This window comes from Sturnira hondurensis, unplaced genomic scaffold (genome assembly GCF_014824575.4).
Source record: "Sturnira hondurensis isolate 20B ecotype Veracruz unplaced genomic scaffold, ASM1482457v3 Scaffold0011291, whole genome shotgun sequence".
NCBI lineage: Eukaryota > Metazoa > Chordata > Mammalia > Chiroptera > Phyllostomidae > Sturnira > Sturnira hondurensis.
In genome coordinates, this window is record NW_028083922.1 from 2,363,447 (window position 1) to 2,391,301 (window position 27,855).

General features: G+C 43.9%; 1 protein-coding gene across 2 annotated transcripts in view; it reads left to right on the plus strand.

Annotated features, from left to right (window-relative positions):
* The window catches only part of FAXC (failed axon connections homolog, metaxin like GST domain containing), a 66,406-nt gene that overhangs the window by 31,319 nt on the left and 7,232 nt on the right, over positions 1–27,855 (plus strand). For both annotated transcript variants that reach the window (XM_037059727.1, XM_037059728.1), the window contains one exon: positions 26,242–26,358. In XM_037059727.1, coding sequence (XP_036915622.1) covers positions 26,242–26,358 — 117 coding nt within the window. The remainder of the gene's footprint in view (positions 1–26,241; positions 26,359–27,855) is intronic.

The window sequence follows — 27,855 nt, forward strand, 5'->3', positions numbered from 1 at the left end:
TATGAAGTTCATAAATATTTGAGGAGGAATGACGTATTTTTGAAGCTGCAGTTGAAGGAGCCAAGTAATAAAGTAGAATTTGTTAATAGAAGTGAGAAAAACAAGCCGATTGCCCGCCAATACACTTGACTAATGACAAATGTAAAGCACTCCTCCCCGCCCTGACTCCTTCTCACCCAGCCTGAAGCCTTTGATTAAGACATAAGCACGGCTTGGAAATCTTTATTTTTCAGAGTCCTTGTTCACACTGGGTTGGCACATGTCAAAGAGCCAGATCTCTTGGTTATTTTTAATAAACACCGGTATGTGATCTCAACTATTTAGTAAAGAGTAAAGCGAGGCAAAGTAGCACTTCTTTTCAAAGGCAATAAAAAGCAGTCACTTGCCATGTGTCCTTCATGCTACCCTTATCAGCATGTATAGTTACAATGTGATGCAGTTTTTCAGGATGAGTTAAAAAATAAAATAATTTTTAAGGTACATAGATATTTGACCATTTTGTTCTTAGTTAAATAATGCATAGAAGATTAAAGGAAGCTTTTGTGTTTAGTAAAGAAACTTCCTAGCCCACTGTTAACCAGACATGCCTTTGGGGTTCCACGCCTCCAGACTGGGAAGCCTCACTCAGGGCGAAGGTGACGTGGCTCAGGAAGCAGGTGGACTGCGGCAGAGTCAGGGGCGAGGAAGAGGTACAGAGAGCATGGCTGCAATTGTGCATGTGAGTCTGAGTCAGAAATCTGTGAACAACAAGGCACCACTCGGCAGACCCCCTTACCCCTCTGGCATGCCAGGAGAAGGGAGAGAGTTGGTCTCGGGGACCTGGGACTCCAGAGGGGGAAGCAGGACCCTGGGAAGGCACAGATGAGGGGAGGGATGTGGTCACTACAGCGAGGGGGCTGCCCTCTTTGGGGAGTGTGCCTTTGGTTGTTGCCAAGTCCTTTCAGTGGGTTTATACTCCATATCTGTTCTCACATTTTCCCCAGTCACAACAGAAGGTTTTATTTTAATGTTTTTGGAAGGTAGTTTTTATAAAGTTGAGCTAACAGTTATTGAGGAAAGTGGACATGGGAACCCCTCGTGTTTAGGTCAGGGCAGATTGCTGCTGGGCCTGAGATTCCTCTCTTGTCTCTACTGACCCTAGAGCTCAGGCTGGGGTGGCAGCCTGCAGGATGAGGGGGTGTTGGGGATAGTTCAGATTGTCACGAAGGAGTCTTAAGGAAGCTGTGCATTTATCTGAGTGGAATGAGGCAGGCACCACCAGAATCTAATGTTTCTTTGCTTTTAATTGAGCTTTTATAGATCCTATGCGGTGACACAGCAGTTATCTGGTGGGGAAAGCAAATGAATGACTGGTGAAGAGAGTTGGTTTGGGAGAGATAACCATATGGGGGAGAATAATGAAAATACAGTTTTGGTTATGATGCTCAGCTATGCACCATTGGTGAGCAATAAATAAGTGCTGGATGAACAGCAAAAGTGGACTCCAGGATCCGTGGATATGGAAATATTTTCCTAGTAAAATGTTGAAATTTGTGGATGCAGTTAAGAAGTGCAATCAGAAACAGTGATGGGTTCTCCAGGTGACATCTGCAATTTCCTATCAGAGAATGTAATTGCCAGTCATGGCTAGAGATTTAAGAGAGAGAGTATACTTGTAATAATTGGAATTCAGACAGAAGGGCTATGCCTTTGACTGAGGACTGTGCGAGTGTACCTGTATGGACAAATACACAAAGGTGTACCAGGGTCTTTGTGAGGGGCTGAAGAGGCAGTGGTGAACGAGTTGGGCACAGTCCTGAGCGGCCAGAGCTGTCACCCGAGGGAGATAGTGTCATAAACATCTATAATGTAGCAAACTTAGGAGAAGTGCCATGTGGGGAAATACAAGGCGTTGTGCAGGGGAAACTAACCTGGTTGGTGAGGAGGAGGTTGTGGAAGGCCTCTGTGGGGGGATGACATGTAAACTGGGCTCTGAAAGATAAGCAGGAGTTAGGTAGGGATGGGCGTGGGGAAGAGGAACCGGGGTGGGACGGGGAGGAAATTACTGTGGAAATACAAGGTTCTGAGATGAAGAGCAGCTGGGATTGTTTACGGAATGAAAAGATTACCAGTGTGTCTGGAAATTGTGCAAGAGCTGAAGTGTGGCATGAGGTGGAGGTAGGTAGGGGTAGATCACACAGGCCTTGTATGCCCCCTAAATCATTTTGGGCTTTGTTTTTAAGAGCAATGGAAGCCATGAGAGGTTGAAAGTAGGGAAGGGGCAAGACCTTATTTATATTTAATGTGCCAGAGGGGCCAAGAATGGATTCGGGGGCCTGGCAAGGAAGCCTTGCAGTTCAGGAAAGAGAAGATGGTGTTGTGGACTACAGCCAGGGTGCTGGATTTGGCCATTAAGTGATGGATTAAGGCTATATTTTAGAGACAGGATTGGCTACAATGTAGTGATTTGATATGTGTGTATGGGGCAGGGTGAGGGTGGTGGTAGTGAGGACAGGGGTGTGGAATAACCAAGTTCTTGACATAAAAACTTACGAAACAAAATAGTGAATAGACTTGAAGAACACTGGAGGAGAGGGAAGATTACATTTTTAAGCTGTGGATGTTGAGTTTAGTTTGATATTCCTGTGAGATAGACATGTGGGTGGAAACAAAGACTGTGATAAAGGTGGCCATTTCTATGAGTGGAGAAAAGACAAATTAATTCAGTAAATGGTTCTGGGACAGCTGGCTAACCATTCAGAACAAAATATGTACAATCTTGACTTTATGTCATACACCTGAATAAATTGCTAATGGGTTAAGCATTTTGGTGTAAAAAATAAAATCATAAAATTTTTAGGATAAAATGTGGAAGACTTTTCTATAACCTCGAAGTTGGGAAATTTTTTCTCACATGGCATGAAAAAGAGAAACTATAAAAGAAAAGTTGAATCGCCATATTACATGAGAAGAATAAAACAAACCTCCTCTATGTCAAAAATCTTCATAACTAAAGTTAAAATTGAAATGGTAAGCTGGAAAAATGTTTGCAACAGATAACAAAAGCATTAATATTACTAAATATATGAAGAGCTACAAATCAATGAGGAAAATGAATACCTGAAGGGGAGAATTTGGCAAAAGAGATACAAAGATAATTTGCAACAACAATACAAATGATGAATAAATACATGAAAAGTATTCAACCTCATTAGTATTGGGCTGGCCAAAAAGTTTGTTTAGCTTTTTCCATATGATGGCTCTGGTAGTGCTTAGTAGTCTTGAACTGTATTTGAACCAATTTTGTTAGATTGTGTTGTGATAGCTGTCATTATCAGCATGCATTTAAAAAAACATCAAAATTGGTGAATATTTGTGTAGCCATTTTAATATTGAAGGAGATATACAACATTTTTGGCTTGTTATGCTTTATTTTTTCAAGAAAGGTAAAAACAACTGAAAGGCAAAAAGAGATTTGTGCAGTGTATGGAGAAGGCGCTGTGAGTTATTGAACTTGTCAAAAGTGGTTTGCGAAGTTTCTTGGTACTGTTGACATTCTAGTCGAATAATTCTTTGCTGGGGCTGTTTTATGCATTGGAAGATGTTTAGCAGCACCCCTGGCCCCTACCCACCAGAAGCCAATAGAAGGAGATGGCCAACACACTCAGAATATCCAAATCAATAAGGTTATTGGTGAAAATGAAAAATGTGCTTCCCAGCAATTTTCATCAGTTTGGGTCAAATTAAATCTTATAAAATTTTTTTAAAAATGAAAACTGTGTCTTCTACATTACAGAAAAACTAAACAGACTTTTTAGCCAATTCAGTAATTAGAGAATGCAAGTTTAAAGATGAAGCACCACTCTCAATCTGGCCAAGATTTTTTTTTAAGATAATGTGATGTATTGGCCAGGGGTTTGGCAGATGCACTGACACTCTGCTGGTAGGAATTAAAACTGGTACGTACTTTCTAAAGTTGTATTCCACAGTTTCAAACGTCATACAATTTGCGCTGGCAGGCGTGGTTCAGTGGATTGAGTGCTGGACTGTGAACCGAAAGGTCACCAGTTCTATTTCCAGTCAGGGCACATGCCTGGGTTGTGGGCCAGGTTCCCAGTAGGGAGTAAGCAAGAGGCAACCACGCATTGATGTTTCCCTTTCTCCCTCCCTTCCTCTCTCTCTGAAAATAAATAAATACAATCTTTTTAGAAGTCATAAAACTTTACACATGGTAAATAATTAAATTTTGAGGATTTTTTCCCTAAGAAAATTATGATTTATCTATAAAGAAGATTATAATATTGAAAGATTGATATCTTACAGTTGTTGTTGGTATAGATTTTTTATCTTGTGTCCCTCGCTTTTGTTTGAAGTGGTAACAGGAAACTTAATTACTTGAGGCTCTTGGCTGCTCTCCTTTTCCCCGCCCTCTTCTCATCCCCTTGTACTGTCATCGGGCTTCTTTCAGCTGCGGGTGTTAAGGTTGAACCATAGCAGAACTCACGTAAATTGGAATATCTGTAGGTGCCAACTCCTGGCTTATTTGTGAGTAATTTGCATTTCTCTTGGGGAAAAGGATATGATTTCATTAGTTTTCTTTGGTCAGAGACATACCTAAAGAGGTCAGTCACTGCAAAGGATGGTCTGAAGAGCTAAGCAGTGGGCCACGGTGTGGGGAGGTCAAGGGCAGGGGCCACCTGCAGGTTTTGTTTAATGGTACAAAGTTAAGTGACAACAAGGAGAAAGTCAAAGCACTCAACTCATAATTTGCTTCTACACAGGTAAGAATTGAAATACAAGCTAGATGAGAAGGTCGCTAGAGAGCACTTCAATATCTTTAAACTAACAGATTCATTGGTAAACTCGTTATTTAAACACTATTCTTGCATTGGTTATATATCAGGTGCTAGGCTAAGCTCTTGGGAAACCAAGATGAATGAGAATCACCTCTGCCTTCAAGGAGCTTACGATCTAATGGTGCTCAAGTCCTAGGATGGGAAAAATTTCCCATGTGCTCTTGCAACTCTGATGGTGGTCTTTCAGCAGTGGGAAGGATAGCAAACATGTCAGAGGTGGAGACAGGAAATTGTCCCAGTTTCTGAAAGGGGAGGGAGAAACAGAAACTGGTAGCGAAATAATGTACTAGAATGACTTATTAAGTAGATAGTTTTCATGAAGGACTGTCATTGGTTTATAATGAATAAATCATACCAAAAAGTGACCACTGTTTTCTTGACTTGCCAGACCGACTAGTTGGAGAAACCACCTCTTGATTTCTCCAAACCACTGGATTCCGTCTCTCATAATGTTCTTGTGGGCAAGATGGCTGGTTTTCAAAGGGGACTCCGTGGCTGTGACAGCAAAGGTTGTTGAATGCTCTGGTGGGGAGGAGAGGGTCTCTCTCCACTCCTGCTTCACCTACAGCAGTTGCTCTATTGTCTGTTTATAAGGGTGGGGCAAGAGTAGGTTTACAGCCGTTTATATGGGAAATAGTACAGTAATTAATAGGGAATAATTTGGGAGTAAACTCTGTGTTTCACATCCTCACAACTGTAAACCTGCCTTTGCCCCACACTGTATGTTGGAAATCTGCTGATTTTTGTTTGACAGGCAACTTCCCTTGCCAAATAAAAAAGTTTGAAAGTCTGTGGATTCATTGCGGTACATTTGTGGCTGATTCAGTGGTTGCATCCTCACAGTGCCGATTAATGGACTGATACAACCTGAAGAGAGCTCTCCCGGGACTCTGCTCTTGACTTCTCTCAGTGTCTTGTTGGTAACTTCAAAGGCATACTTAATGGCTTTTGAATGACTCTAGGTTGAAGGATAGCTAAAAAATTGGACAGGAAAACCAGGAATCAAAGCTTTCAATCTTGACAGGATGAAACCTAATAGGGATGTGTCAAATTCTGTACAGGTCCCCAAATTGAATTGCACAAATCTAGGATGAAAAGAGACATGTGAGAAAAGACTTATGATTCTGGTTGATTTTAATCTCAGTATGTCACCAGCGTGATGGGCTGCCAAAGAAGCTAACACAAACCTGGCCTGTTTGCTCAGAGCAGTGTCCTTTCTGGAACTTTATCCTGGAGTGTGTCGGGCAAACTGGTTCCATGGTCCCAGGCACCTGGTGCCTTTTCGCTCGGAGTGCTCCCTGCCTCCTTGCACCTTCTCTCTGTGATTCGGTTTGACCGCCTCCTCAGCTGGGCTTCGCTCCAGGTCTGGTGGGTTCATTTCTGTCTCCAGGGCCTGACTGAGTGCCTGGCACACATTAGAAACAATTGTTTCTTGAACCAAGAAGTACATATTCAGTTCCGGAATCCATCTTTTAAACTTTTTTAAAGAAAGATTTTATTTATTTACTTTTAGAGAGAGGGGAAGGGAGGGAGAAAGAGAGGAAGAGAAACATCAGTGTGTGGTTGCCTCTCATGTGTCCCCTCCTGGGGACCAGGCCCACAACCCAGGCATGTGCCCTGACTGGAATAGAACTGGTGACCTTTCAGTTTGCAGGCTGGCGCTCAGTCCACTGGGCTATACCAGCGACAGGTAGGATCTGTCTTTTAAAAAGAACGTGGCCAAGCTAGAGTGTATCCAGAGGAGGATGGTTAGGAAGATTGTTAGTCTCAAAATAATTTTATGTAAGGAATTTGAGGATCCTGGGGATGGATAGTCTGGAGAAGTGAAGATATATGGGTCATATGCTGTTTTTTGAAATATTGAAAGTGGGTGGTGACTTAGGTTACTGCAGGTGATGAACGTATTTGGGGAGAGGAGGACAGAGAGGAGGAGGGAGCATGTATGTGGGAAAACGACAGTGGATCACAACTCAGGGTAAGGCAGCGCTTTAAAATAGACCTGTCCAGAATTGGAAGGGCTTGTCTTGTGTGCACAGAGCAGACTTCTTCAGAATTACTCAGCGTGTGGTTTTTACTCAAAGGCTTTGAACACTAGCAAACTTGTTGTTGTTTTTAAGGTGCCTGGGAATAGGCTGTTTTAATAGCTGCTCTTTCTACCTTGTTTAATTCCCATCGTGCAAAGGCACTGCATTCACATTAGGCCTCAGGCCTGGGCTGGGAGCCTCCTAAAGCACAGCAGCCACACACGGGGCCTCCCAGTGAATGACAGGGGGAAGGTTCATGCCTAGGCGTTAGAAGAGGATGAGAAGCATTAGGTTACTTCTGTGCACATTTTAGCACAGTTAGCATATGCTGAGTAATTGTGAACAGAGGGCAGAGGAGGGGAAATAGAAGTGATTATGCCCGTCAGTCTAGCTAGAAAGATAAAATCCACAGATAAAGAAGAAAATGATGGACAGTATGAGGAATGTTCTGGAACCTGAAAGCAATGTTTCCTAATGCAGGTTCTAAGCCCTTTTCAAATAACCTGTCTAGATCAGGGGTTCTTCACCCCCCCCACCCCCCCACCCCCGATTGCTCATTACAATCCCTGGGGGGTGGGGGGCAGCTTTTAGACCACAGCTGTGCAGGCCCTAAGCTGGGCTACATAACTCTGAGTCTCTGAGAGTGGCATGGTGGTGGGGGATGGGTGGTGGGGGGTGGTGGGGGGGAAGGTGCTTTTTAAAGCTCAGCAGGTGATTCCAGTGTGTCATTATCTAGTATAAGGCAGTGGGGAGGACTGAAGGGGGCAGAGGAAAGGGCAAAGGGTGGGCCAGGATGCCGGGAGGAGGACAGTGGGTGAAGAGCCATGCGAGGGCCCATCTGAGGAGGGTGGCTGTGCCTCGGTTTGGGCAGGTATGATGGGGGGAAATTGTAGTCTTTATAAGGGAGACAATAAAATTCATAACAAACCAGGCTTACTTTGTGGTTTTGTTGAGAGGGTAACCCTGGGTGGGTCTGTTTGCCTGGCACTTAGCCCAGCCCTTCCTGGTTTCTGTGTCAAAAACCTACTATGTACACTGCAGAATTCTTGTGTGGGTAAAGCTTGGGCCCTCATTCTTACAGCATCTTGCGATGTTATAGTCTTACAGTGCCTCTGAGAGTGAGTTATCTCACAGATGAGAAAGCCCAGTGAGGGTCAGAGCAGCTGGAGGCTGGTTCTCAGGCCACTTAGCTAACGACAGTGCTGGTTTTTTTTTCCTCCTGTACCACCTTTGTGTGTTGGCCTTGGTGGCTCATTAAAATCATATGCAAGGATGGTAATAATTTGATTTGGAAACCATAAAATCTATTTTTACCCTTATTAATTGATTTTCAGTGGGAGCCTTAGCTTTTTACAAGTTCATACTGGAGCCTTTCACTCCCTGACTGAAGTGGAAGGTATTCACTCTGAGGGGTCTTTGCATATTATTCAGTAACTCTAAGTTGCTCCCTGCTCACTAGAGGAGAGGAGCGTTAGACCAGGGACTCTGAAAGCATGGACTCTTCTTTTCAAGCATCCTGCCCATTCCAGAGTTCCTGAGGGGGGAAGGGATGGCCTAGGGGCCTGGAAATCCTTAACTAGCCAGGGACTGCTGGGGACAGGCCTGCTCTTACGAAAGTGTTCTCAGGTGTGTGGGGATTTGGCAGCGTCTGGCCAGAGTTGTGGCTCCCTTCCCATTTCATTGTTGCTATCTCAGTGGCTAAAAATATGTTTATTACTCATGAAAATATATAAATTACTGGTAGCAGAATAAAATTAAATGCTGATCAGTACCAAGCTCTGAGACATCTTTGTGGTGTATTTAGTTGGTATAATTCTGCCTGCAGTGATCTGGTCTCAACTGTATCCTGGGGATGGTGTGTTTTCCTTTTCTTCCTCTGACAATAGTGACCTTGTGCTTGAGTTTTCAGGGTTCCAATTACTAAGTGACTAGAATGAAAGAAAGAAAAAAATTATACGTCAGCATCGTGAGACAGTAGGTTTGTAAATGTATCAGCACACATCTCGTAGGCACTTCTGCATTAGACTGATACAGAGCGAGGAGGCTCAGTGCTTTCCTAGTGTGCCAGGTGGGGAAGCCCACCCCCCCGCCCCACCCCATGTGCCAGCTGATTTGCTCCGACAATTCAGTGAGCAGACCGCCCAACTCAGGGAGGAATTACAAATAACTGATGACCTGATGTGTCCTAATACATTAAGTCAGTTGTTTGGTCCTTTGGTGAACCCAACAACATATTTTTATTTCTTAAAGTTATTCAGTTTGTATTGAAAAAACTATAATCAGCCCATAAAAACTTGAAAAGAACTTAGATATGTTCCATAATTCTATCACTTAACTCAGTAGCTATTTTCTATTTCCCTGTATCTTCCACATATATATTTTTTATAAATATTATTTTTGATGTATGCATCTGCTTGTATTCCACTTATTTTTAAAGCAAACTAAACATTTTTCTGTTTGACACATTTTAGAAATCCATCCTTTTAAATAGCTGCATAATATTTTATTATGTTGTAAAGTATTATTAATTCCCTTAGACTCGGCCCAATTTTTTTAATAGCTAACTCTAAATTAAATTCCTGCATGCTTTACTTTTGAGGAATTATTTACTTGAGAAACACTCATAGGGGGGAAATCCCTGGGAGAAACGTTATGAACGCTGTTACATCTGTTCCTAGGCACTGCCGTGGTTTTCCAAAAGGAAAGCATGGAGTTACCCAGTGACAGGTAAAGGACTCAGTCTGAAGGCTCATCAGTAACAGGTCTTATTACTGAAAAATAGTTTATCACTTCATTCATTATAAAACTGGTATCTTAAGGTTATTTTGTTTTCTAATTCTTTAATCACTTCTAAGAAACATTTTTTCTTTTGATTTTTTCCTAATTACGTATGTGAATTCGTGTTCCAATCCTTTGTACATTTTTTGAAATTAAATCTTGAGGTTTTCTTTGAAACATAATTGGTCTCCTTCTATCTCACAGATGTAGTCCCTGAGTGATGTGTGTGGCAAATATTCTTTCTGTCTTATTTGGAATCTTAAAGGTGTATGTGGATGGACAGTCTTCCTCATGGTCATCCTCTTCAGTCCCACCCCACTGTAGGCGCTCACGGTGCTCGTGTGGACCTTTTGGCCAACACCTCACAGGCTTGCACCCTGTCCCCACACTGACCCCTGCTCTTCCTGTTGCGAAAGCTCGCCTTCTGCCACAGGCCAGCTTCAGACTCAGACAACACCTGCACTGTCCGACATTGGACCAGGGCCTCACACCTGCCAGGATGCTCTCTCTTACACCATCTCGCTCCCTCACTTGATCACTGGCTGCCTCCAGATCTCAAGCTTCTTTCTCATTCACCTTCCCTCCACTCGCCATTTTATTAGTCCCTTCATGGACTGACTTTCCTCTCACTTAGCTGAGCCAGAGACCACCAGGGCTACTTCTCCAGCCAGCTCCTTTAAAGATTGGGAGTGAAAGAGAGGGGGAGAGAAACATTAATGTGTGGTTGCCTTTCACACACCCCCAACCAGGGACCTGGCCTGAAACCCAGGTATGTGCCCTGACTGGGAATTGAACTGGTGACCCTTTGGTTTGCAAGCCAGCACTCAATCCACTGAGCCATGCCAGCCAGGGTTCCAGTCAGGTCCTTTAGCCTGATCATCCTCTCTCTCCCCTCTGCTAAGTCCTAGCCTGTCCACCAATGCCTCTGTTCAGGAGTCGGAGACCAAATCCTCATCTCTTCAACCTTTATTTCTTTATAGGCTTCATCTACTTACTGTGTTAGGTCTTTCCATCTTTAAAAATAACATTCCAGCCCTGGCCAGGTTGCTCAGTTGGTTGGAGCATTGTCCTGTGCAACAAAAGTTTGAGGGTTCAATCCCTGATCAGAGCACAGACCTAGGTTGTGGGTTCCATCCCTGGTGGAGGTGCCTATGGGAAACAGCGGATCCATATTTCTTTCTCACATTAGTGTTTCTCTCTCTTCCCCCACTCCCCTCTCCCTCCCTGCCTCCCTCCATGTTTCCTTCTCCCTCTCCTCCTTCCTCTCCCTCCCTCCCTTTTTCTCAAATCAATAAACATATCCTTGGTTGAGGGTTAAAAAATAATGGTAAATGAGACAATAACACTCCAATTCTGTCCTTACCCTTCCCTTTCCTTCACACAGAAGTTTATTTGAAATGTGGCAACAACCACATTCTTCGCCTATCTCCCATGTACTCTTGAGCCACTGCATCCTGACTCCTGCCCCGCTCCCAAATTATTTGTGAAAAGGTAAATAACACAGTGTCCATCACCAGATCCATCTAAACGCCTTTTATTTTAGTTCTTTTTTTTATTTTGACTTTTGGAAGTAACAGACTTCTACCCGAGGGAGAGACTTTGAGAAGTGTCCTTCCTGATTAAGGCCAATGAAAATAAGGTGTCTTTTGGTGATTGAAGTACAAAGGGTTCAGGCTTTCTCTTCCCCATGTTCAACGCTACGGACTCCCAGGTGTCCCTGAGGCGGTATTAGTCTCTTGCTACTTCAGATGACGCCCTGGTGGTTGGGTGTAATCTACTAACACATGTAGGCACTTTCTTTTCATACCTTAATTCATTTACTGCTTACGATGGTCTATCTATGAGAAAATTTAGGCCCAAAGAGGTTATGTCCAGGATACCTAGGTAATAAATGGTGGAGCTTGGATTTAAACCTAAGGTTGCCCAGAAGAAGTCAGAAGTCATTGCTGAATATTTTTAGTCTTTATCTTTCTTATTGGGTAAGTAACCATTTCTATCCATTCTTCCCTGCCTCTCTTTTTCAGATTTCTTAAATCTTGATGGTTCTCAGTATTCTTCCCTGTCCCCATGCTCCATTCATCTCCTGAATCCAGCTGTTTTCTATATTTTTACCAAGATGTCCTACAGCTACCTCAAATTCAGCTTATCCCAAAACAGAACTCTCACCCTCCCACCAAACCAGCATCCCTTCTTATAACCTCTGCTGGTGAGTGGTACCCTCGTTCATTCAGTTATTCAAGTTGGATGCCAAAGACTCATCCTAGGTCTCTCCTCCTCCATTACCCTCCTCCTGGCTTTCAAAGCCCTGCACTGCCTGGGCCCCGCCTGCTTTCTAATCTCATTTCTTACCCCTGACCTCTTGCTGACTGTGTGCCAAATATACTGGTCTTCTCTCAGCTTCACAGACCCACTGATGACCTTAAGGCATTTGTCTTAGCTGGTTTTTTTTGCCCTGCCTAAAATTCTCATCCTCAAGTTCTTTCCAGAGCTAGATCCTTCTTGGCATTTCTATCTCTGTGTAAATATCACTGCCGTAGAGAGGCCTTCCCTTCCCAGCCGACGCAGCTGCCCGTAGCCCTCTGTTATGTCACCTTCCTGTAGTTCTCTGCATGACTCATCCCCAACTAAAAAGCTCTCATACTGATCACTTGATTGGTTTGTCATCTCTCCATGTGATGTGGACTCTGAGAGCAGTGACTTTGTCTTCCGTTAGTCCCTGTCTCGCAAGCACCCAGAGCTATTTTCGCATATAATCAAAATAATATTATTAAGAACTGACATTTATAGAGCATTTCCAATGTGTTTTTACAAATAGTAGTACAATATATAGTACCTTTATATGGTAATATAATATATACTTTCATAATAATATGCATTATGTATATTATACATTAATTATATAATATACAACATAATAAATTATGGAATATATAACACATATATGATGCACATATATGTAAGTAAAATGTGTACTATATATTTATATATACATATGTACATGTGTGTATATGTATATATTTCTTTATGGTACTATAAAAACAATACTTATTTTCATAAGGTTTTAGAAAACTAAATGAGCTAGAAACTATTCTTAGTAATTCTCACTAAAGCCATGTGAGGCCAGTACTATTATCATCAACATCATCAACGTCATCATCAGTATTATTGTGCCTGCTGTGGGAATGGAGAAACTGAAGAATGGTTACCTAACTTACCTGAGGTCACATGGCCAACGAGTAGTGAGGCCAGGCTTGGACCCAGGAGTCCGTCTGTAGAGCCGGATGCTCCATGAGTTTTTGCTTACCGCGTGAATGGGTATAATTCATCTCCGGGGTGCCTGCCAAACACCCTAATCTCCCACTTCCTGTCTGCCCTCCAGCCATTGTAGAGGCACCCGATGTCTCATGTCTGGATTTTGCCACAGCTTTTTAGCTGGTGTCCCAACCTCCTGTTTTGCTTTTTAATTTCGGTGGAGTGATTACTCTAAAATGGAAACCAGAAGCATAGGCCCCCAATTGTTTTAGACTAAAATCCAAACTCCTTTTCTTCACAATCTGAATTCTACTCACATTCTCTCCCCCTTTCCCCCTTCTCCCCCTTCTCCCCCTTCTCCCCCTTCTCCCCCATGCACACCTTGAGTCCCGCCACACCAAGTTACCGTTGGATTCCTGAAGCCCACTGTGCTGTTTTCAGCTTCAGGCCTTTGCATTGGCTTCCCTTGCCTTGCTGAATTTGACAGTCTCTTACTTAAAAACTTCTGAACATTCCTGCCAAAGTCCTCTAATCCCACGGGGCAACCTATGTTGGGTGTTCCTCTTCTTTCCTGTTTCATTCTCTGCGTACTTCCATCATGGAAGGACTACATTGTATTTGTCTGGGGTCTTCCCATGCTTCCCCCTTTCTCCATGCTTGCCCCAACCTTGCCTGTGGACCTCGTTATTTTGAAGGAATTGGCTCTAACCCTGGTACCTAACAGGAAGCCTGGTAAATAGTAGACACTCAATAACTATTGGCTTAATGAACATTAACTTCCAAAAGGAATTTGAGGCATTCCACACGTAAGACAGGGCAATATAATATATTCAAGATTAATACAAACCTTTTAGAAAGCAATTTAGAAAAAAATTATGTTTTTGGAATGAGTGTTTCTATAATTGGGCAGAATTTAACTTTGAGTTTTTTGGCTACTAAGATGAAATGGGAAGTGTATGGGGTAGGTTTGCGTTTATTTTCTTTTTTTAAATTTAATCTATTTATCTTTAGAGGGGAGGGGAAGGGAATGAGAGAGGGAGAGAAATATCAATGTATGGTTGCCTCTGGTGTGTCCCCTGCTGGGAACTGGCCTGCAAACCAGGCATGTGCCCTGACTGGGAATCGAACCACGATTGTGTGGTTCGCAAGCCCGTGCTCAATCCACTAAGCTACACCAGCCAGGGCCATGCGTTTATTTTCTAGGAAAAGGAAACACATAGGTTCTTCAATTGGGACAACAATTTTTTTTTGTCCTGAATTCTAGGAAGAAATTCTTCTATGGATGTTACATAAGGGAGATTGGCTTTCCTTACGGACAGTGATTTTGAACATAAACATTGCAAAAAATGGTTTAAAAAAGCTCAAGTTTTCAGATTGAAGTGCAGCTCCAAAGGCATTTGTTTGGGGACTACTTTAATATAATTTCAATATCTTGTTCCTGATATAACTTATTTAGGGGTGGAGCTTGGAGAACCTAGAGGTTTTGATAACTTGTCCTACAACCACGGCACAGGCACCTTAGACTGACTTTCTAATCAGTTATGTTTTTCAGGAAGGGGTTGAGGGCAAGCTTTGGCTAGTTCTGAGTTAGCTATTTTACATTTAATTCTTCGATGGCTACCAGAGGCATGGCCTTCCATGTTGTTGGGAAAGGAGAGCTCTCCTTGCATTAGGTGGTCCAACCTTAAATATTCTCTTGGGAAAACTTAAAAAGCTAACTTGCTGTGCTGCCTGGTTGGAAGGCTGTCTTGCCTTTGTGGAAGGTGAGCTGTAGCAGCACGGGGCAAGGCAAAAATAATTCTTCATGAACTATTAGCTCAGGTACCTATACAAGCCCCCGGATGCCCCCCAGGGTTCTGCATCCTAGAGTTCTTCTAAACTATCAAGTATTGGGAGGGGTAATTTTGGTCTAAAAGATTTAAGAGTAGTTATTATAAAGTAGTTGCCATTCACTGAAAAGTATATTTATTTATTATCTACTGTATATAATAAAAGCATATTTGTTTATTATCTACTGGGCACCAGGAGGGCACTGGGGATGCAGCCTTAGCACTCAGGTGGAGGTCATCATCTAGTGTGATTCCTTTCACAGCTTTTACAGGTTAGACAAGAGAGCCATTCTGGCGAGGCGGTCAGAGCATCCAGGTACCAGTAAGCCCCAAATGGTTGAGTTTGTTCACCTGTTAGATGAGGGCCTTGTCCATTTAAACATTGGGGAGTGGCTGCCAAATGTTATAATTTAGGATTTAGCATGTTTTACACATGTTTTCCTTGATCCATTATTAGTGAACAAGATCAGGTGGTTTAGATTTTACTAAATTTTCATTAGTAATGAAAATTTTTCATTTTTCAAACAGATAGAAAAATGGAATAATAGTCCAGTGAACAGCTTTTATAACCATCACCTCAATTTAAAAGCTGTTAACATTTTTCACATTTTTTTCAATCATTTTTTGGGGGTGTGTGTGTGGGGGTGGATATATTTTAAAGAATATCCAGATATCAAGACATTTAACCTCCAAATACTTTTGAATGTCGCTCTGGTGTTTCCCCCTGTAGGCAGCCGATGATCCCACCCCCCAGTGCTCCAGTTCTCATGTAATCCCCTCCCCTGGGAGTGGAGGCTGGACATAGTGGTTTGCCCCTAACAGATGGACTATAACAGACGCAATGGCATGCCCCTTCCAAGATTAGGTTAAAAAAGACAGTAGCTTCCAAGTTGGGCAACCTCTTGCTCTGGCTTTTGCTCCCTCACCTGCTCTAACAGAAGTGAGCTCTGTTGTGAGCTGCTCAGTGGAGAGTCCACCTGGCAAGAAACTAATATCTCTGGTCAAGAGCCAGCGAGGACCTGAGCGAGTTTGGAAACAGGTTGTTCCGAGTCAGGCCTTGAGATAAGTGCCCTCCTGGGTGACATCTTGACTGCAGCCTGTGAAAGACGCTGACCCAGCGGCACCCTGCTAAGGCTGCATAAAGTCTTGACCCATGGAAACTGTGAGGTAATAAATGTTTGTTGTTTGAGCTGCTAAGTTTTGGGGTGATCTGTTATGTGGCTAGCAAGAACTAATGGACCTACATAGCTGCAATACTGTTAGTCCTAGCAGGTGCCTTCTTGAGCTGTTGTTGGTGTAAAGAGGAAGTTGGCAGAGAAAGTTCTTCTCCTGCTAAAGTGGGGGATGGGCACCAGATCTCAGTTGCCTCAAGTTAGACAAAAGGTTTTCCATCATTTAGAAGTGGAATCTTATCTTTCAGTCTCTCAAGAGATGAATATTATTGCCTGATCTGATTCTAGTAGGAGTATTCTCATCTCAGCTGTGAAGAAACTTGAATGTGTTCTGAGATTATGGAGCCTGGCCCACAAGAGGGTCCTGTCTCTGGATTCTCACTTATCCTTGACCAAGTGGTCTGCTCTGGGGAGAGTCATAGGGGGTATTTGTCACCGTTAGGTAGTCAGGATGCAAGGCCTCCCACAGAGGAGGAGATAAAAATGCCTGCACTTGAAAAGAAGCATCATGCAGGATTTTTTTTTGTGATGCCCAGTGTCCTCATGGGTGTATCATTTGAGAAGGTATAGGATGTACATTTTAAAAACTGAGGTTGATGGTAGTGTGATTTCTTTCTAAGGGGCCTGTATCTTGAGTCAATAAGTAAGGCCCACCTTATTTAGGACTCTGGGCAGGGCCCAAACAGTTCCGATGGTTAAAACTGCTTACCAGTTTCCGATGATGGTTCAGATGTTTGAAACTGGATGAAGATCCTGGGATCCATAAAATGAAGAAAAGTCCTTCGGGAAATTGGAGTCTTCTTGTCCAGTTCTGATGCCCACACAACCTGACCTCCCTTGAGAATCTGTTACTATTCAGGTTTCTTGAAGGAGGATAAATTTCTTATAAAAGGGTTTGAACTTAGATTTCAACATGACATTGAGTTCTGTCTGATATGTCACTTCATGAACTAAACCAGACTCGGGGGGCTACCAGATAGTCTTTATTGGACAAAGAGATAGGACAGCTGGTTCCTCTGATTGCCCAAGTGCGGGACAACCAAGATGGACATGCCATTAAAGGAAAAACTTCCGCTGGGATGGAGTTTGAGTCGAGTGCTCCATATCTTTACCCTCAGAAGGTGCATTTGGGAAGGTGAAACTGGGGAGCCCCATGTGACTTTTATGCCCATTAAATCTTACCGTTTGAGTCAATTATGTAGTCAGACTCAGAAATAACAGTATTACAGCAACTTCAAGAGGTGAGACAAATAAGGCCGATTATTAGTGAGTCAGTAATAGTGCACCATCGTTAGAGATGCGATTCTTTAAGACTGCTGGGAGCTGCTGTTTAATGATATTAATATAGTAATAAGTGAGTCTGAGCACGCACTTGCCTCCCCTTCAGAGTGCTTTCCTAATCTGCATTAGTGTGTGAAGTTTTCCACACCTGCTGCAAAGTTTTCTCAAACCACAGTATATGCCCATGGGCGCTGTGAGTGGAGTTCAGAGGGTGCTCAGGGCGACTGCAGTACAGAGGAGCAAGTGCGATCTGTTCATGGCCGTGGGGAACGTATGTGCTTTTTCATCTCATCCTGGGGAATATTAGGCGTCAGGGTGTCAAAGCGAGGGCTGGGAGGAACGGGTGAGATGATCAGTTCTGGTGGTCAATAGGGAAGAGGTGGGATAGTTCATACAAACTGGAAAAAAATTCTCTTGTGTGTTCTTTCAGAGTCTTACAGAAAACTGCGGGACCGTCTAGTTGGTTTCCATAATGAAATCTGAGGAGAGATTAAATTGAGGGGCTTCTTCTGTTAGTCCTCCACCCACCTTGATCTGTTCTTAGAGTGTGAGCCAATTGATGCAACTAGTACAGATCAGAAAGTCATTGAAGTTGATGGTTTTAATTCTGAGATTTACTCTTAAGGGCCACCAATAACCTCACATATAAGGTAGCTACCCCTCCCCACTCCAAGTAGCTGAAAAAAATCACGTACTGAGTGATTTCAGCTGGGAATATGAACAAGCACTCTTTAAAGAGAGTCGGATCAGGAGTATGAGAAAGAACAGAAAGTAGATTTCATTTTTTCCTGTAGCTCTGGGAGATTTACATGATAAAAAAAAGCTTAAGGGGTGAGTGTGTTCTTTGAAATTTGACTGGCAAGATTACTGTGACCTGTTCTGTCCTTGGGGAAAGTGCTGAAAATCTTCATTTCTTAATTTTTCTTACATTCCCAGCTAATTAAAGGTGAGAGGAACAATTAGAAGTATGAATGGTGTCCACGTTGACTCTGAAATTACCTGCTTATAAATTGTATCTGTGCTCTCATATAGGGAACTTTAGGTGGGTCAGAGACACAATTACTCTTTATTTCTTATATTAACAGGAAAAAATGAGTGCTTTAAAATATGATTATTCTCTTTAATGTCTCTCTTAAAGTTACATTTTTCTAGCAAAGCAAGTCTTTTATCTTTTGCCACTTACAGAACTTGAAACCTTAGCTAAATGGCGTAAATGGGGCTGATAGCGACTGTTAGCTGGTAGTGGCTAATTCTGGGAACAGAAGTAGTGATGGAGGAAGCAGATGTGATCAGAGGTCCATTTCTGTAGCAGTTTCAGTGCTCTGAAATAACCTTCCTACCCACTCTTCCACAGTGACATACGTGAAAACAAGTAACCAAGTTTTACTTAGAAGTATGATTATGGACACTTATTTTCCTAGGAAGAGGAAATATGGCCATGAATTCTTTGTGTGATTCCAGAGGAGAGAGCTGGGGTCAGTGGTGGCAGTTCTAAGGAGACAGGCTTTGTCTCAGTATCGGGAGCTATGTAACCATAGAATAGTTTGCCCTGCTGAAGAAGGGATGGAGAAGCCTCTTGTGGGGTTGGGGCTGACAGATACGTGGTGGGGAAGTGGGAGGAGGAATTTCTACCCTGGGAGGAAGGTTGGACTGCTTCTGTCTGCAGGCAGTGCTTATTTTGGTTATTGGAGGTGAGTGTAAGACACCTTGTGTTAGAACAGCATCTTCCAGTTTACAAAGTGCTTTCACATTATTACCGGTGTGCCTTTTAATTCTTCTGATAGCTCTCCATTCTAAGGAAGGACAGAGGTAAAAAATAATTAAGGCTCTTGTCACCTTCATTGATGGTTTCTACACTGATAGGTACCAAATGGACAGAAAAGTAAAACAGAAAGTTACTGCCCTCAAGGAACTTGAAAACGACCTGAGCTAGGACATCCACATACATGAGACTGAGGTGGCCCGAGTCAGTTACCTACTGGGTGATCTGGGTCACTGGTTCTCGGAGTGCAGTCCTTGTGCAGCAGTGTCCGCCTTATGTGAGGTCCCATTGAAATGCTGATCCTTGGTGCCGCACCACACCTAGTGGCTTAGAAACTCCTGGTGAAGAGTAGGGACATCAATTAGTGTTTTTGAAAAGCCCTCAAGGTGATTATGATGCATGCTCAAGTTTAAAATTGATGATTTATTCTAGTGTAGACTGATGCTTCTGAAACTTGAGCAATCGTGAGAATCTCCGGGAAGCGTGCTGCTCAATGTGTTGCCCAAGAACTGCAGGCTCTCCAGGTGCTTTTTATGCCTGTGAAGTTTCAGAGACATTGACCTGACAGATTGTTAAAACAGATTCTCTAGTCCCACTCTCCAACATTCCGATTCAGTAGGTGGGACCTGAGGCTGTGTGCTGTTGCTGCCCCTGGCCATTCCTTGAGCAGTGTGCTCTAAGCTGTTGTGCCCAGCAGAGGAATGGACACTGAGGGGGGCTAGAGTGCTGGGGCCATGTGGGTAGCCTTCATGGTGTGCAGGAAGAGGCACTTGATCTGAATGGTAAGGGAAGGGTTAGGTTAGAGGAGTGGAAGTCATTTGGGACAGTCATTTGGGAAAGAAGGGATGGAGGATGGTAGTGTGATGAGCACCAAGCATATTGGACTGAGTGTTCATGCTAGGTGTGCCTTGGCTTGTCCTGCTTGGGCCTGGAGAGAGTTTTCTGCCATCAGCTCTCACACAACCCAAGAAGGGGGCTGAGAGCCAGGCAGCAGGCAAACAGCCTGGGACCAGGAGTGCTTCCTCAGTTGTCCTGTTACGTGGTTCTGCCCTCCAGTGGGACTTTTAAGATCCACATAGCACTGGGGCGGGGGGGGGGGGGGCAGTNCCCCCCCCCCCCCCCCCCCCCCCCCCCCCCCCCCCCCCCCCAGGGCTGAGAATATAAGACAGAAAACTGTACTTGAACAAGAATTAAATTAAAAAAAAAAAGATCCACATTGCTTTCTGCTTTTCTCTTCTTCCCTTGGTTCCCCTGCTTACCGAACCCAGTGTGTATCAGCTCTGCAGCTTGCTTGTTCTCTCAGACTGGCTTGAATCTTCAGGCTTGGATTCTGGCCATTCTCCAAAGATTCTATGTTCATTTAGTTCTCCCTGGACAACTGTGTGGCTTTGCTGTCTGCACTTTCCCTTCCCTATCATTGCCCAGCCATTGCCTCAGTCAGTCCTATTGGGGGAAGGGGTAGGCAATAAAGGTGAGGGACCTAGGCGACATGTTCAGTTTTTTTCCACATGCTCTCATGTTTGTTGCATCCTGGTGTCTCCTGGTCATCCCTGTGTTGTGGCTCATAATAGAAGTGGAAGACAATGTGGGAAGGGCCAGAGGGCAGGCTTGAAGGTCAGGATAAGGAACCTGGGGTTAATGGGTCACTTAAGGTTTTGACCAGTGCTCACTGTAAGTGTGAATCTGGGTTATAAAGAGTAAATATCCTTCAGGACCCGAGGAGATTCTTGTTATTCATGACTTAGTACTCCCCCACTCAATTTTGATTATCCTTGTGTACCCCAGTGGTTCTTGCATCCACAACATAGACTTTCTCATGGGGGGGGACAGAGCTGCCCAAGCCACCAAGGAGAGGTAAGATTGTAGAAACACCCAGGACCAGGTATTATTTCCCAGCCTTCAGTGCAGCCAACTCCTGCCTCAGTCTCTCCTTCTCCAGGACCACATGGCCCCTCCCCTCTGGCTGTTTGGTCTTGTATTTTCTCCCTGATCTCTGCTACTTGAGGTTCCAGCCACACAGGCCTGTGAAATCACACTGGGCCCCTAAAGTTACCCCACCGCGTTGGCTGGGTATGCGCCACACCCTCTTGTGATGTGGGCTCACACTCCGAGGAGGTCTTTGCACCCTCGGGGACAGAGTCTGGGTACTTGAAAGCTGCTGGTGGAGCATCCCTCAGGAAATCTGATGAAGCCTGAGTCCCTCACCTCCCAGAATTTCTGGTAGAGTCAACCTCTATTTGCCCTCATCAGAGGTTCCAGTCCATACTTCCAGCCTGGAGACTTGCAGAAAGTTATAGGTGCTCTGATATTCCTCATCCATCCTGACAGAGCCCGTGGGATGGTTCGGCTACTGAATACGCAGCTCGAGTGGCCTCATCAGCCAGGTCTGCTCCTTCATTACCCTCAGAAGTGCCCTTAGTGCTTTGTTTCTGTTAAAACCCCCTGGGCGGGAGATGTGGGACCACGTGGTGAAACCTGGGGGTGCTGCGGACTTGAGACTTCGGCTTGATTTGTCTGCCCCTAAATAGTCAAGTCTAAAGTCAAGTTCCCTCTTAAAAAAAAACATGTCCCACCAAGGTCCGAAAGGCCAAAGCTGAAGCAACTTGAGCAACGAAATAAAATAATGAGAGTAGTGGATTTTAAGCATAGGATAAAAATAATTATTTGTAAGTGCATCCTTAAATAAATAATTGAATACATTAATAAATGAGGGATGGAGTGAACAGTAGAATTCTAATCAATACACATAGAAGAAATGAGATAAATAGAAAATGTTTCTTGGGCAAATGCTACAGTAGTAATTGTTTCAGATGACATCCACCAATGGATGCTAAAATCAGAGGGCGAAAGTCTGAGGAGAAATAGGATATCTAAAAGTCTCAAAATGTTTTCTCCTAAGATGATTAATTGCAAAAAGGAAAAATAGTACCATTGCAGTGAAGAAACCTGAGAGATACTACCTCTAACGCATGGTCAAGGTTAAAACTGCAGTCATAAGACATGGACATTATGGACCCACTTTTTGTTTTTTTTGGACCCTTTGATTTGATGCCCTGAGAAGGTGTGTTAGGGTTCCCCAGAGAAAAAGACCAATGGAAAAATGAAAAAACATTTTTAGTATAACAATTTAGTATAAGGAATTGGCTCATGCAATTATGGAGGCCGACAGGTCCACAGACGTTCAGGGTGAGTTGGCAAATGGGGACCTGGATTGTGATGGTGGAGTTTGAGCCCGAAGGCCCAAAGGCTCCAGACCCAGGAAGAGCCACTGTTTCAGTTTGGGTCTGAGGGGAGGAAAAAACCCACACCCCAGTTTGAAAGCAGTCAGGCACGAGGGAATTTTTTCTTTCTTGGAAGAGAGTCAGCCTTTCTGTTCTGTGCAAGCCTTCACCTAGTGAGATGAGGCCCACCCACAGCAGAGAGGGAAATCTGCTGAGATGAGTCTACCACTCAAATGTTAATCTCGTCCAAGAGCACCCTCACAATCGCACCCACAATAATGTTTGACCAAGTAATGCAGCACTCCATGGCCTAGTCAAGTCGACACACAAAATTAACCACCGCAGAAGGTGCTGTACTGCTTATGTGGTGTTCCTGCCAGAAATGCATGACCTCATCTAACCATAAAAACCCTTAGTCAACCCCAGATTGGTGGACGTTTTACAAAATAACTGACTAATATTTTGTAAAAGTGTCAAGGTTATAGAAGACAAGGGAAGACAACAATTTCACAGGTTGCAGAGACTAAGCAGAAATGACAGCTAAATGTAATGTGAGATCTTGGATTGGATCTCGGAACAGAAAAGAACATTAGTTGAAAAACCAATAATTTGAATGAGGTCTGTAGTGCAGTTAATATTATATTAATGTTAATTTCTTATTTTTTATAAATGTGCTGTGGTTATATAAGATGTTAATATTAGCAGCAGCTGGTTGAAAGGTATACAGCAACTCTGCTATTTTTATAACTTTTCTGTTAGTCTAAAATTATTTTAAAATAAAATGTTTTAAAAAAGCTTCCTGCCATTGGGTACTCTAAGGACTTTTTAATAACAGGTTATTTTTATGTTCTTTAAATTTATAACTGTTTTGTATGTATACTCATATAATTTTGTCTCTGCCATTCACTATTTCCACAAATGATAAAGTCAATCAATTTTGTTTGCTAGCACCTTTTAAAAACCCGGAGACTTCTGGGTTCTCCCCGCATACATTCTGTATTCCTTACTGGCTAACACGTCCTTTTGTAAACATTCCCAGCTCAACCCCCTTGCCGTCCCATGGGCCTTTATGTCTCGGATGACGACCCACATGGCACATTGGGCAGAGCAAAGAACCTGGGGCTGGAAGTCAGGAGGCCTGGGTGCCAGCTTTCTTAGGGTCGGTTACTAACTCAGTCAGTGTCCTTCCAGTTTTAGTGCTCTGAGGCCAATGGCAAATTTGGACTGAATACTAGATGCACTAGTTCATGTATGGTTTCAAATTATTATATTTTTATTATTTTTTTCTTTTTATCAAGGTCCTGTGAATTCTATGTTTAGGTGTCTGAAGTGTTTTTTAAATCAATATACATTTATCCTCCTGTCCTTGGATTGTACAGTGGGCTTAACAATTCATAGACTTTATTCTTCCGGCATTTCCCAGAGACTTTTTTAGCAATGTGAAGAGATTGATGTTTTTTTTCTTCTTCTTTTGATTAGAAAGTGCTCCTCAGGTCTTCTCTGTGAAATGGGGTGCAGCCAGCTCTTCTCGCAATAGTCCCTAAAAGTCCTCTGTGGCTTCCAGTTGGTGGGCTTCCCCCATTCAGGCCTTGAGTGGCTGAGCACTGACACAGGGCCCTAGGGAGCACCGGCTGGCACGCCCCTCCTGTACTTGCAGGGTGGTGGGCCAAGAGCTCGGGGCCCGGGGCCCTCTGCCTTGCCTGCCCGCCCGCAGCACTGGTGCCAGCAGGGGAGTGGCTGAGGCAAGGAGCCAGCAGGACATAGTGCTAAGGAGTGACTGACACTCTTGAGAACAAATGATGCACTTAGTTTTCCCTTGTTCTTTTTGCCTGCGTAGTATTTTTCCCTTGCATTCCCAGTACTTGGGGAGTAGGTTTAGATCCCAGTTTAAAATTCAAATGGTGGAGAAGTTGGTTGACAACGGAAGACACCTAAGGGCTGTAGCATGGACAACTTGCTTGTCCTCACGGGAAAAGACAGTTTGGTTAGGTTCAGCATATTGTGCTAGGGTAGGTGATTCCTTGGTCCATGTGGAAGATAGAGTGGAAATGATTTTTAAAAAAATCACCTCCAGCTTCATACAGTGGGCTTTTTGTTATTTCTTACTTTTTAAAATTGAGATATAATTGACCTATAATATTGTGTAAGTTTAGGGTTGATTTGATGTGTACATAAACTGCAGTGTGATTGCCAGCGTACGTAGGGTTCATCAACACCTCCACCCACCTCCAGCTTCGTTTGCATCGGTCTGTGCACTCACACCACCTCCCAGCTTGCTTATGCGTTGTTACCAGATATTTAACTTTCTTGACTTACCACTCAAGAACAGTGAAGTGGGTGGATATTTGTAGTGTATAGCAAGGAGAACCGTGCCTGGCACTGTGTTAGAGTTTGTTAAATACAAAGAAGAAATCACACTTTCTTTCAAAGAGCTCGCCATTAAGTTGGAAAGATAAAACGAACACATGAAGAACAACAAATATATAGAGCCGAATGGAACATACGGCCACTCAGAGGCCTGGATGAAGAGAGGCAGGACCTGTCTGCTGTGTGCCCTCCTCAAGTCATCTCATTTATGTTGCTAGACAATTAGTGATGTTTTCCCATTTCATGGTTCAAGAAACTGAGGTTAATGGGCATTAAAGGACTTAAAGTTCTCTAAGTCTATACACGTGAAAGTGAAATTTGAACCCAGGGCTGTCTGAAGTAAAAGCTCCCGTTGCCACCAGACATATGAGCACAAAAAGCTTTGAAAGGAGGCTTGAGCCCGACCTCAAGGGATGGATGGGACTTGTGTGTAGAGAAGTAGGGAGCATGTAGGTTTTCCAGGGCAGGGAAAGGGGTAAGCGTAGCATAAGCAAAGGTGTAGCAGTAGGAAACATAAAGTGTCCTGGATAATGTGGGGTGTGCCCTAGCTTTGCTAGAGAAAGAGGAATGCGGGATAAAGCTGCAGTGTGGGTTGGAGGCAGAGAGCTTGAATTCCAAGTTTGGCCTTTATTTCATAACCCATTTTGTAAACCATTAAAGGTATTTGTGAGAGGGAGTGATGTGATGAAAAAGTGTCTTGGAGATTTAAGTTCAGGGGTATGGAGTGGACTGGAGACCCAGAGGGACTGTCATCATGATGTCTGATGCTTATTGAGTCACCCAGATATGTGCTATGTGCTTTACATGTATTCTGCCATTTCATCCTCACAATAACCCTAAGAAACGTGCACCGTTAACATCATCCCCATTTTCTGGATGGGAAAACTGAGGCTTTGAGAGGTTAAGGAAGAACAAGGCTTCCACAGTGAGTTCCAGGATGTGAACTAGGTGGATCACTTCCAACTGTGATGCCTCTGTATGCTATAGCGCCTGACCGTAGCCCAGGAGACAAGCTTGGGGCAATTTTCATAAGTCAGATGTGATAGTTAAGGTGACAAGGCCTGAGGCAGGTCACAGTGGTAGTGGGAAGGAGAGATGGGAGCAGCAGTATGAAACATCCTTATATCAGAGCCTGATTCTGGGCCCAAGCCTGCAATTTGACAGCTTTCCTTTAGGTAGTGTTTCCAGTGGAAGCTGGTGTCAGTGGTGAGAACCTTGCCAAGACCAAGGGGCGTCATGAAGAACCATGCCTCCAGACTTCTTAAATAGCTTAGGCCTCTCGTTTTCCCTGAGGAAATGTATTAATTCAATAAAGTGAGTGCTGAGGTTGGGTGTGCTCGACTGGGGTTACTTGTGAGAAGGTTTAAGCAAACTTCCAGGGGTTCTCAAGCTTCAATCCCTAGAAGTGGAGATGAGGAAGTCCCCCCAGAGGACTGAAGGGGATTGGTTGTCCCTTTTTTTATAAACCTCCTCTTGTATCTGTTTATCTTGATACCTTCTCAGTTACTTCCCTGCTTTGTTGTTGTATGGGTTGATATATCACAGAATTATTTGTTTTACTTTTGTTTCTAATTTTTTTAAGAAAAGGGGTGCATGCATTTTGACTCTGTAAAGTTTTGGATTCACAGTTAAACGAGCATATGATGCAAGTGTGCTGAATGTCTGTGACTGTGGGGGGCGGTGCCGGCCAGCACTGACCTCTCCGTTCTGTCTGCTGCAGGTGACAAGAAGTACATCATGGGGCCCAAGCTCTCCACTCTCGATGCCACTGTCTTTGGACACTTGGCACAGGCAATGTGGACCTTACCTGGGACGAGGCCCGAGCGGTTGATCAAAGGCAAGCACTACAAACCTCTTCAGGTTTGGGGAATTGCTGGGAGGGTGCAGGGTGGGGTAAGACAACGGAGAACTCCAGGCCGATGCCTGTGAGCTTGCTGGTGCTTTATGGAGACACTGGGCTGTGGTACCCAAACCAGGATCACTTTTCTGTGCTCAGGATAAGTCCAGGTGGAGGAGAGACTGGGCTTCTCACCTGCCATCTTGTTCACAGTGTTCTGGCAAAACTGACACCATCGTGCCATGTTCTCCCAGGGCTTTTCTCCCAGATGCTTGCATGGTGGACTTAGTGCTTGTTACTGAAACGGGGCTTGAATTCTACCCAGTGCCCTTGTTCTGTTGGCCTTTGTTACAGTCCTTGGCATGGTGGTAGCTCACCACTTTCTGGCGTATCCAGTGCCACAGTAAGCACAGTGGGGTGGGGACGATGTGCTGACTTCCCATCTCAGAGGCTGTTTTTGTCTTACTTGATCTTATATATTTCACATGTAGGTAAAAGTACACGATCCTGTGTCATTTGGGTTCAAAGCCCTCCTTTCTCCTGTTTCAGTGAAGTGTCTATAGATCATACAGACAATGAGGAGAATGTCAATAAATGCTTTGTAAATCTGGTGCTATGCAAAGTTTTATTGTTAGTGTATGTTCATTTTGACCAAAGAAACACAATCTTGTATCTTCATTGTGTGATCTTGGCTGTAAGACCATGAGAATTGCAATTCTAGACTGGAGGGGTAGAAGTGGGGATGGTTGGGACTTGAGCTAGAGGATGGGCATGAGGGTGGTAGCCAGAAGTAAATTCATGTTGCCACGGAGCAGGGAAAATCAGCTCAACTTGGGCTGATGTCAGGGGACCAGATCTTGGCCTGTGTACCTGCATGTGTGTGTGCTTTTGCATGTGCCTGTGTGTGGTGGAGTGTGATGGGGGACAAACAAGGCAGCTAGGGCCCCTGGGGGAGGCTATCCTCACAGTGCTGGGTGGGACTGTTTAGAGTCATCTCCACTTTTAAGCAGTACCTAAACAAGTGCCTGGGGGCTGGGGATTTGGGGACCCAGGTTCAATATTTAGGTTTGGGGAAGGGGATTGATTGACAAGTGTTAATTGTGGTGTTCATTGCCCAACTGAGCAGGCTGGAGGTGTAGATGAGCTCACTAGTGAATAGCAAAGCAGAATTGTACAAGGAATTGAGGCAGATGAGCAGTCATGGGTGGGTGTGTGGGGAGGTTGGTCGGTGAAGGGTGGAGCTCTGTGTGTGTACGCTCATGTGCACTCAGGTGCATGCCCAGACGTTCATAGCAGGCTGTGGGTGACAGGAGTCACTCTCCAGATCCTCCTGTTGTTGAGGCTGGGGCTCCAGAAGCGTGACCAGGTTTGGTTGGATTGGTTTAGGCATAGACTGAAGGTCTTCTGAGACTTCGGCTGAGTGGGGTGGAGGTAGTGTGGATTGATGTCTAGCTTCCCAGATAATCAGCGTGGAGATGTTCCTTGTCCTGTGATGTA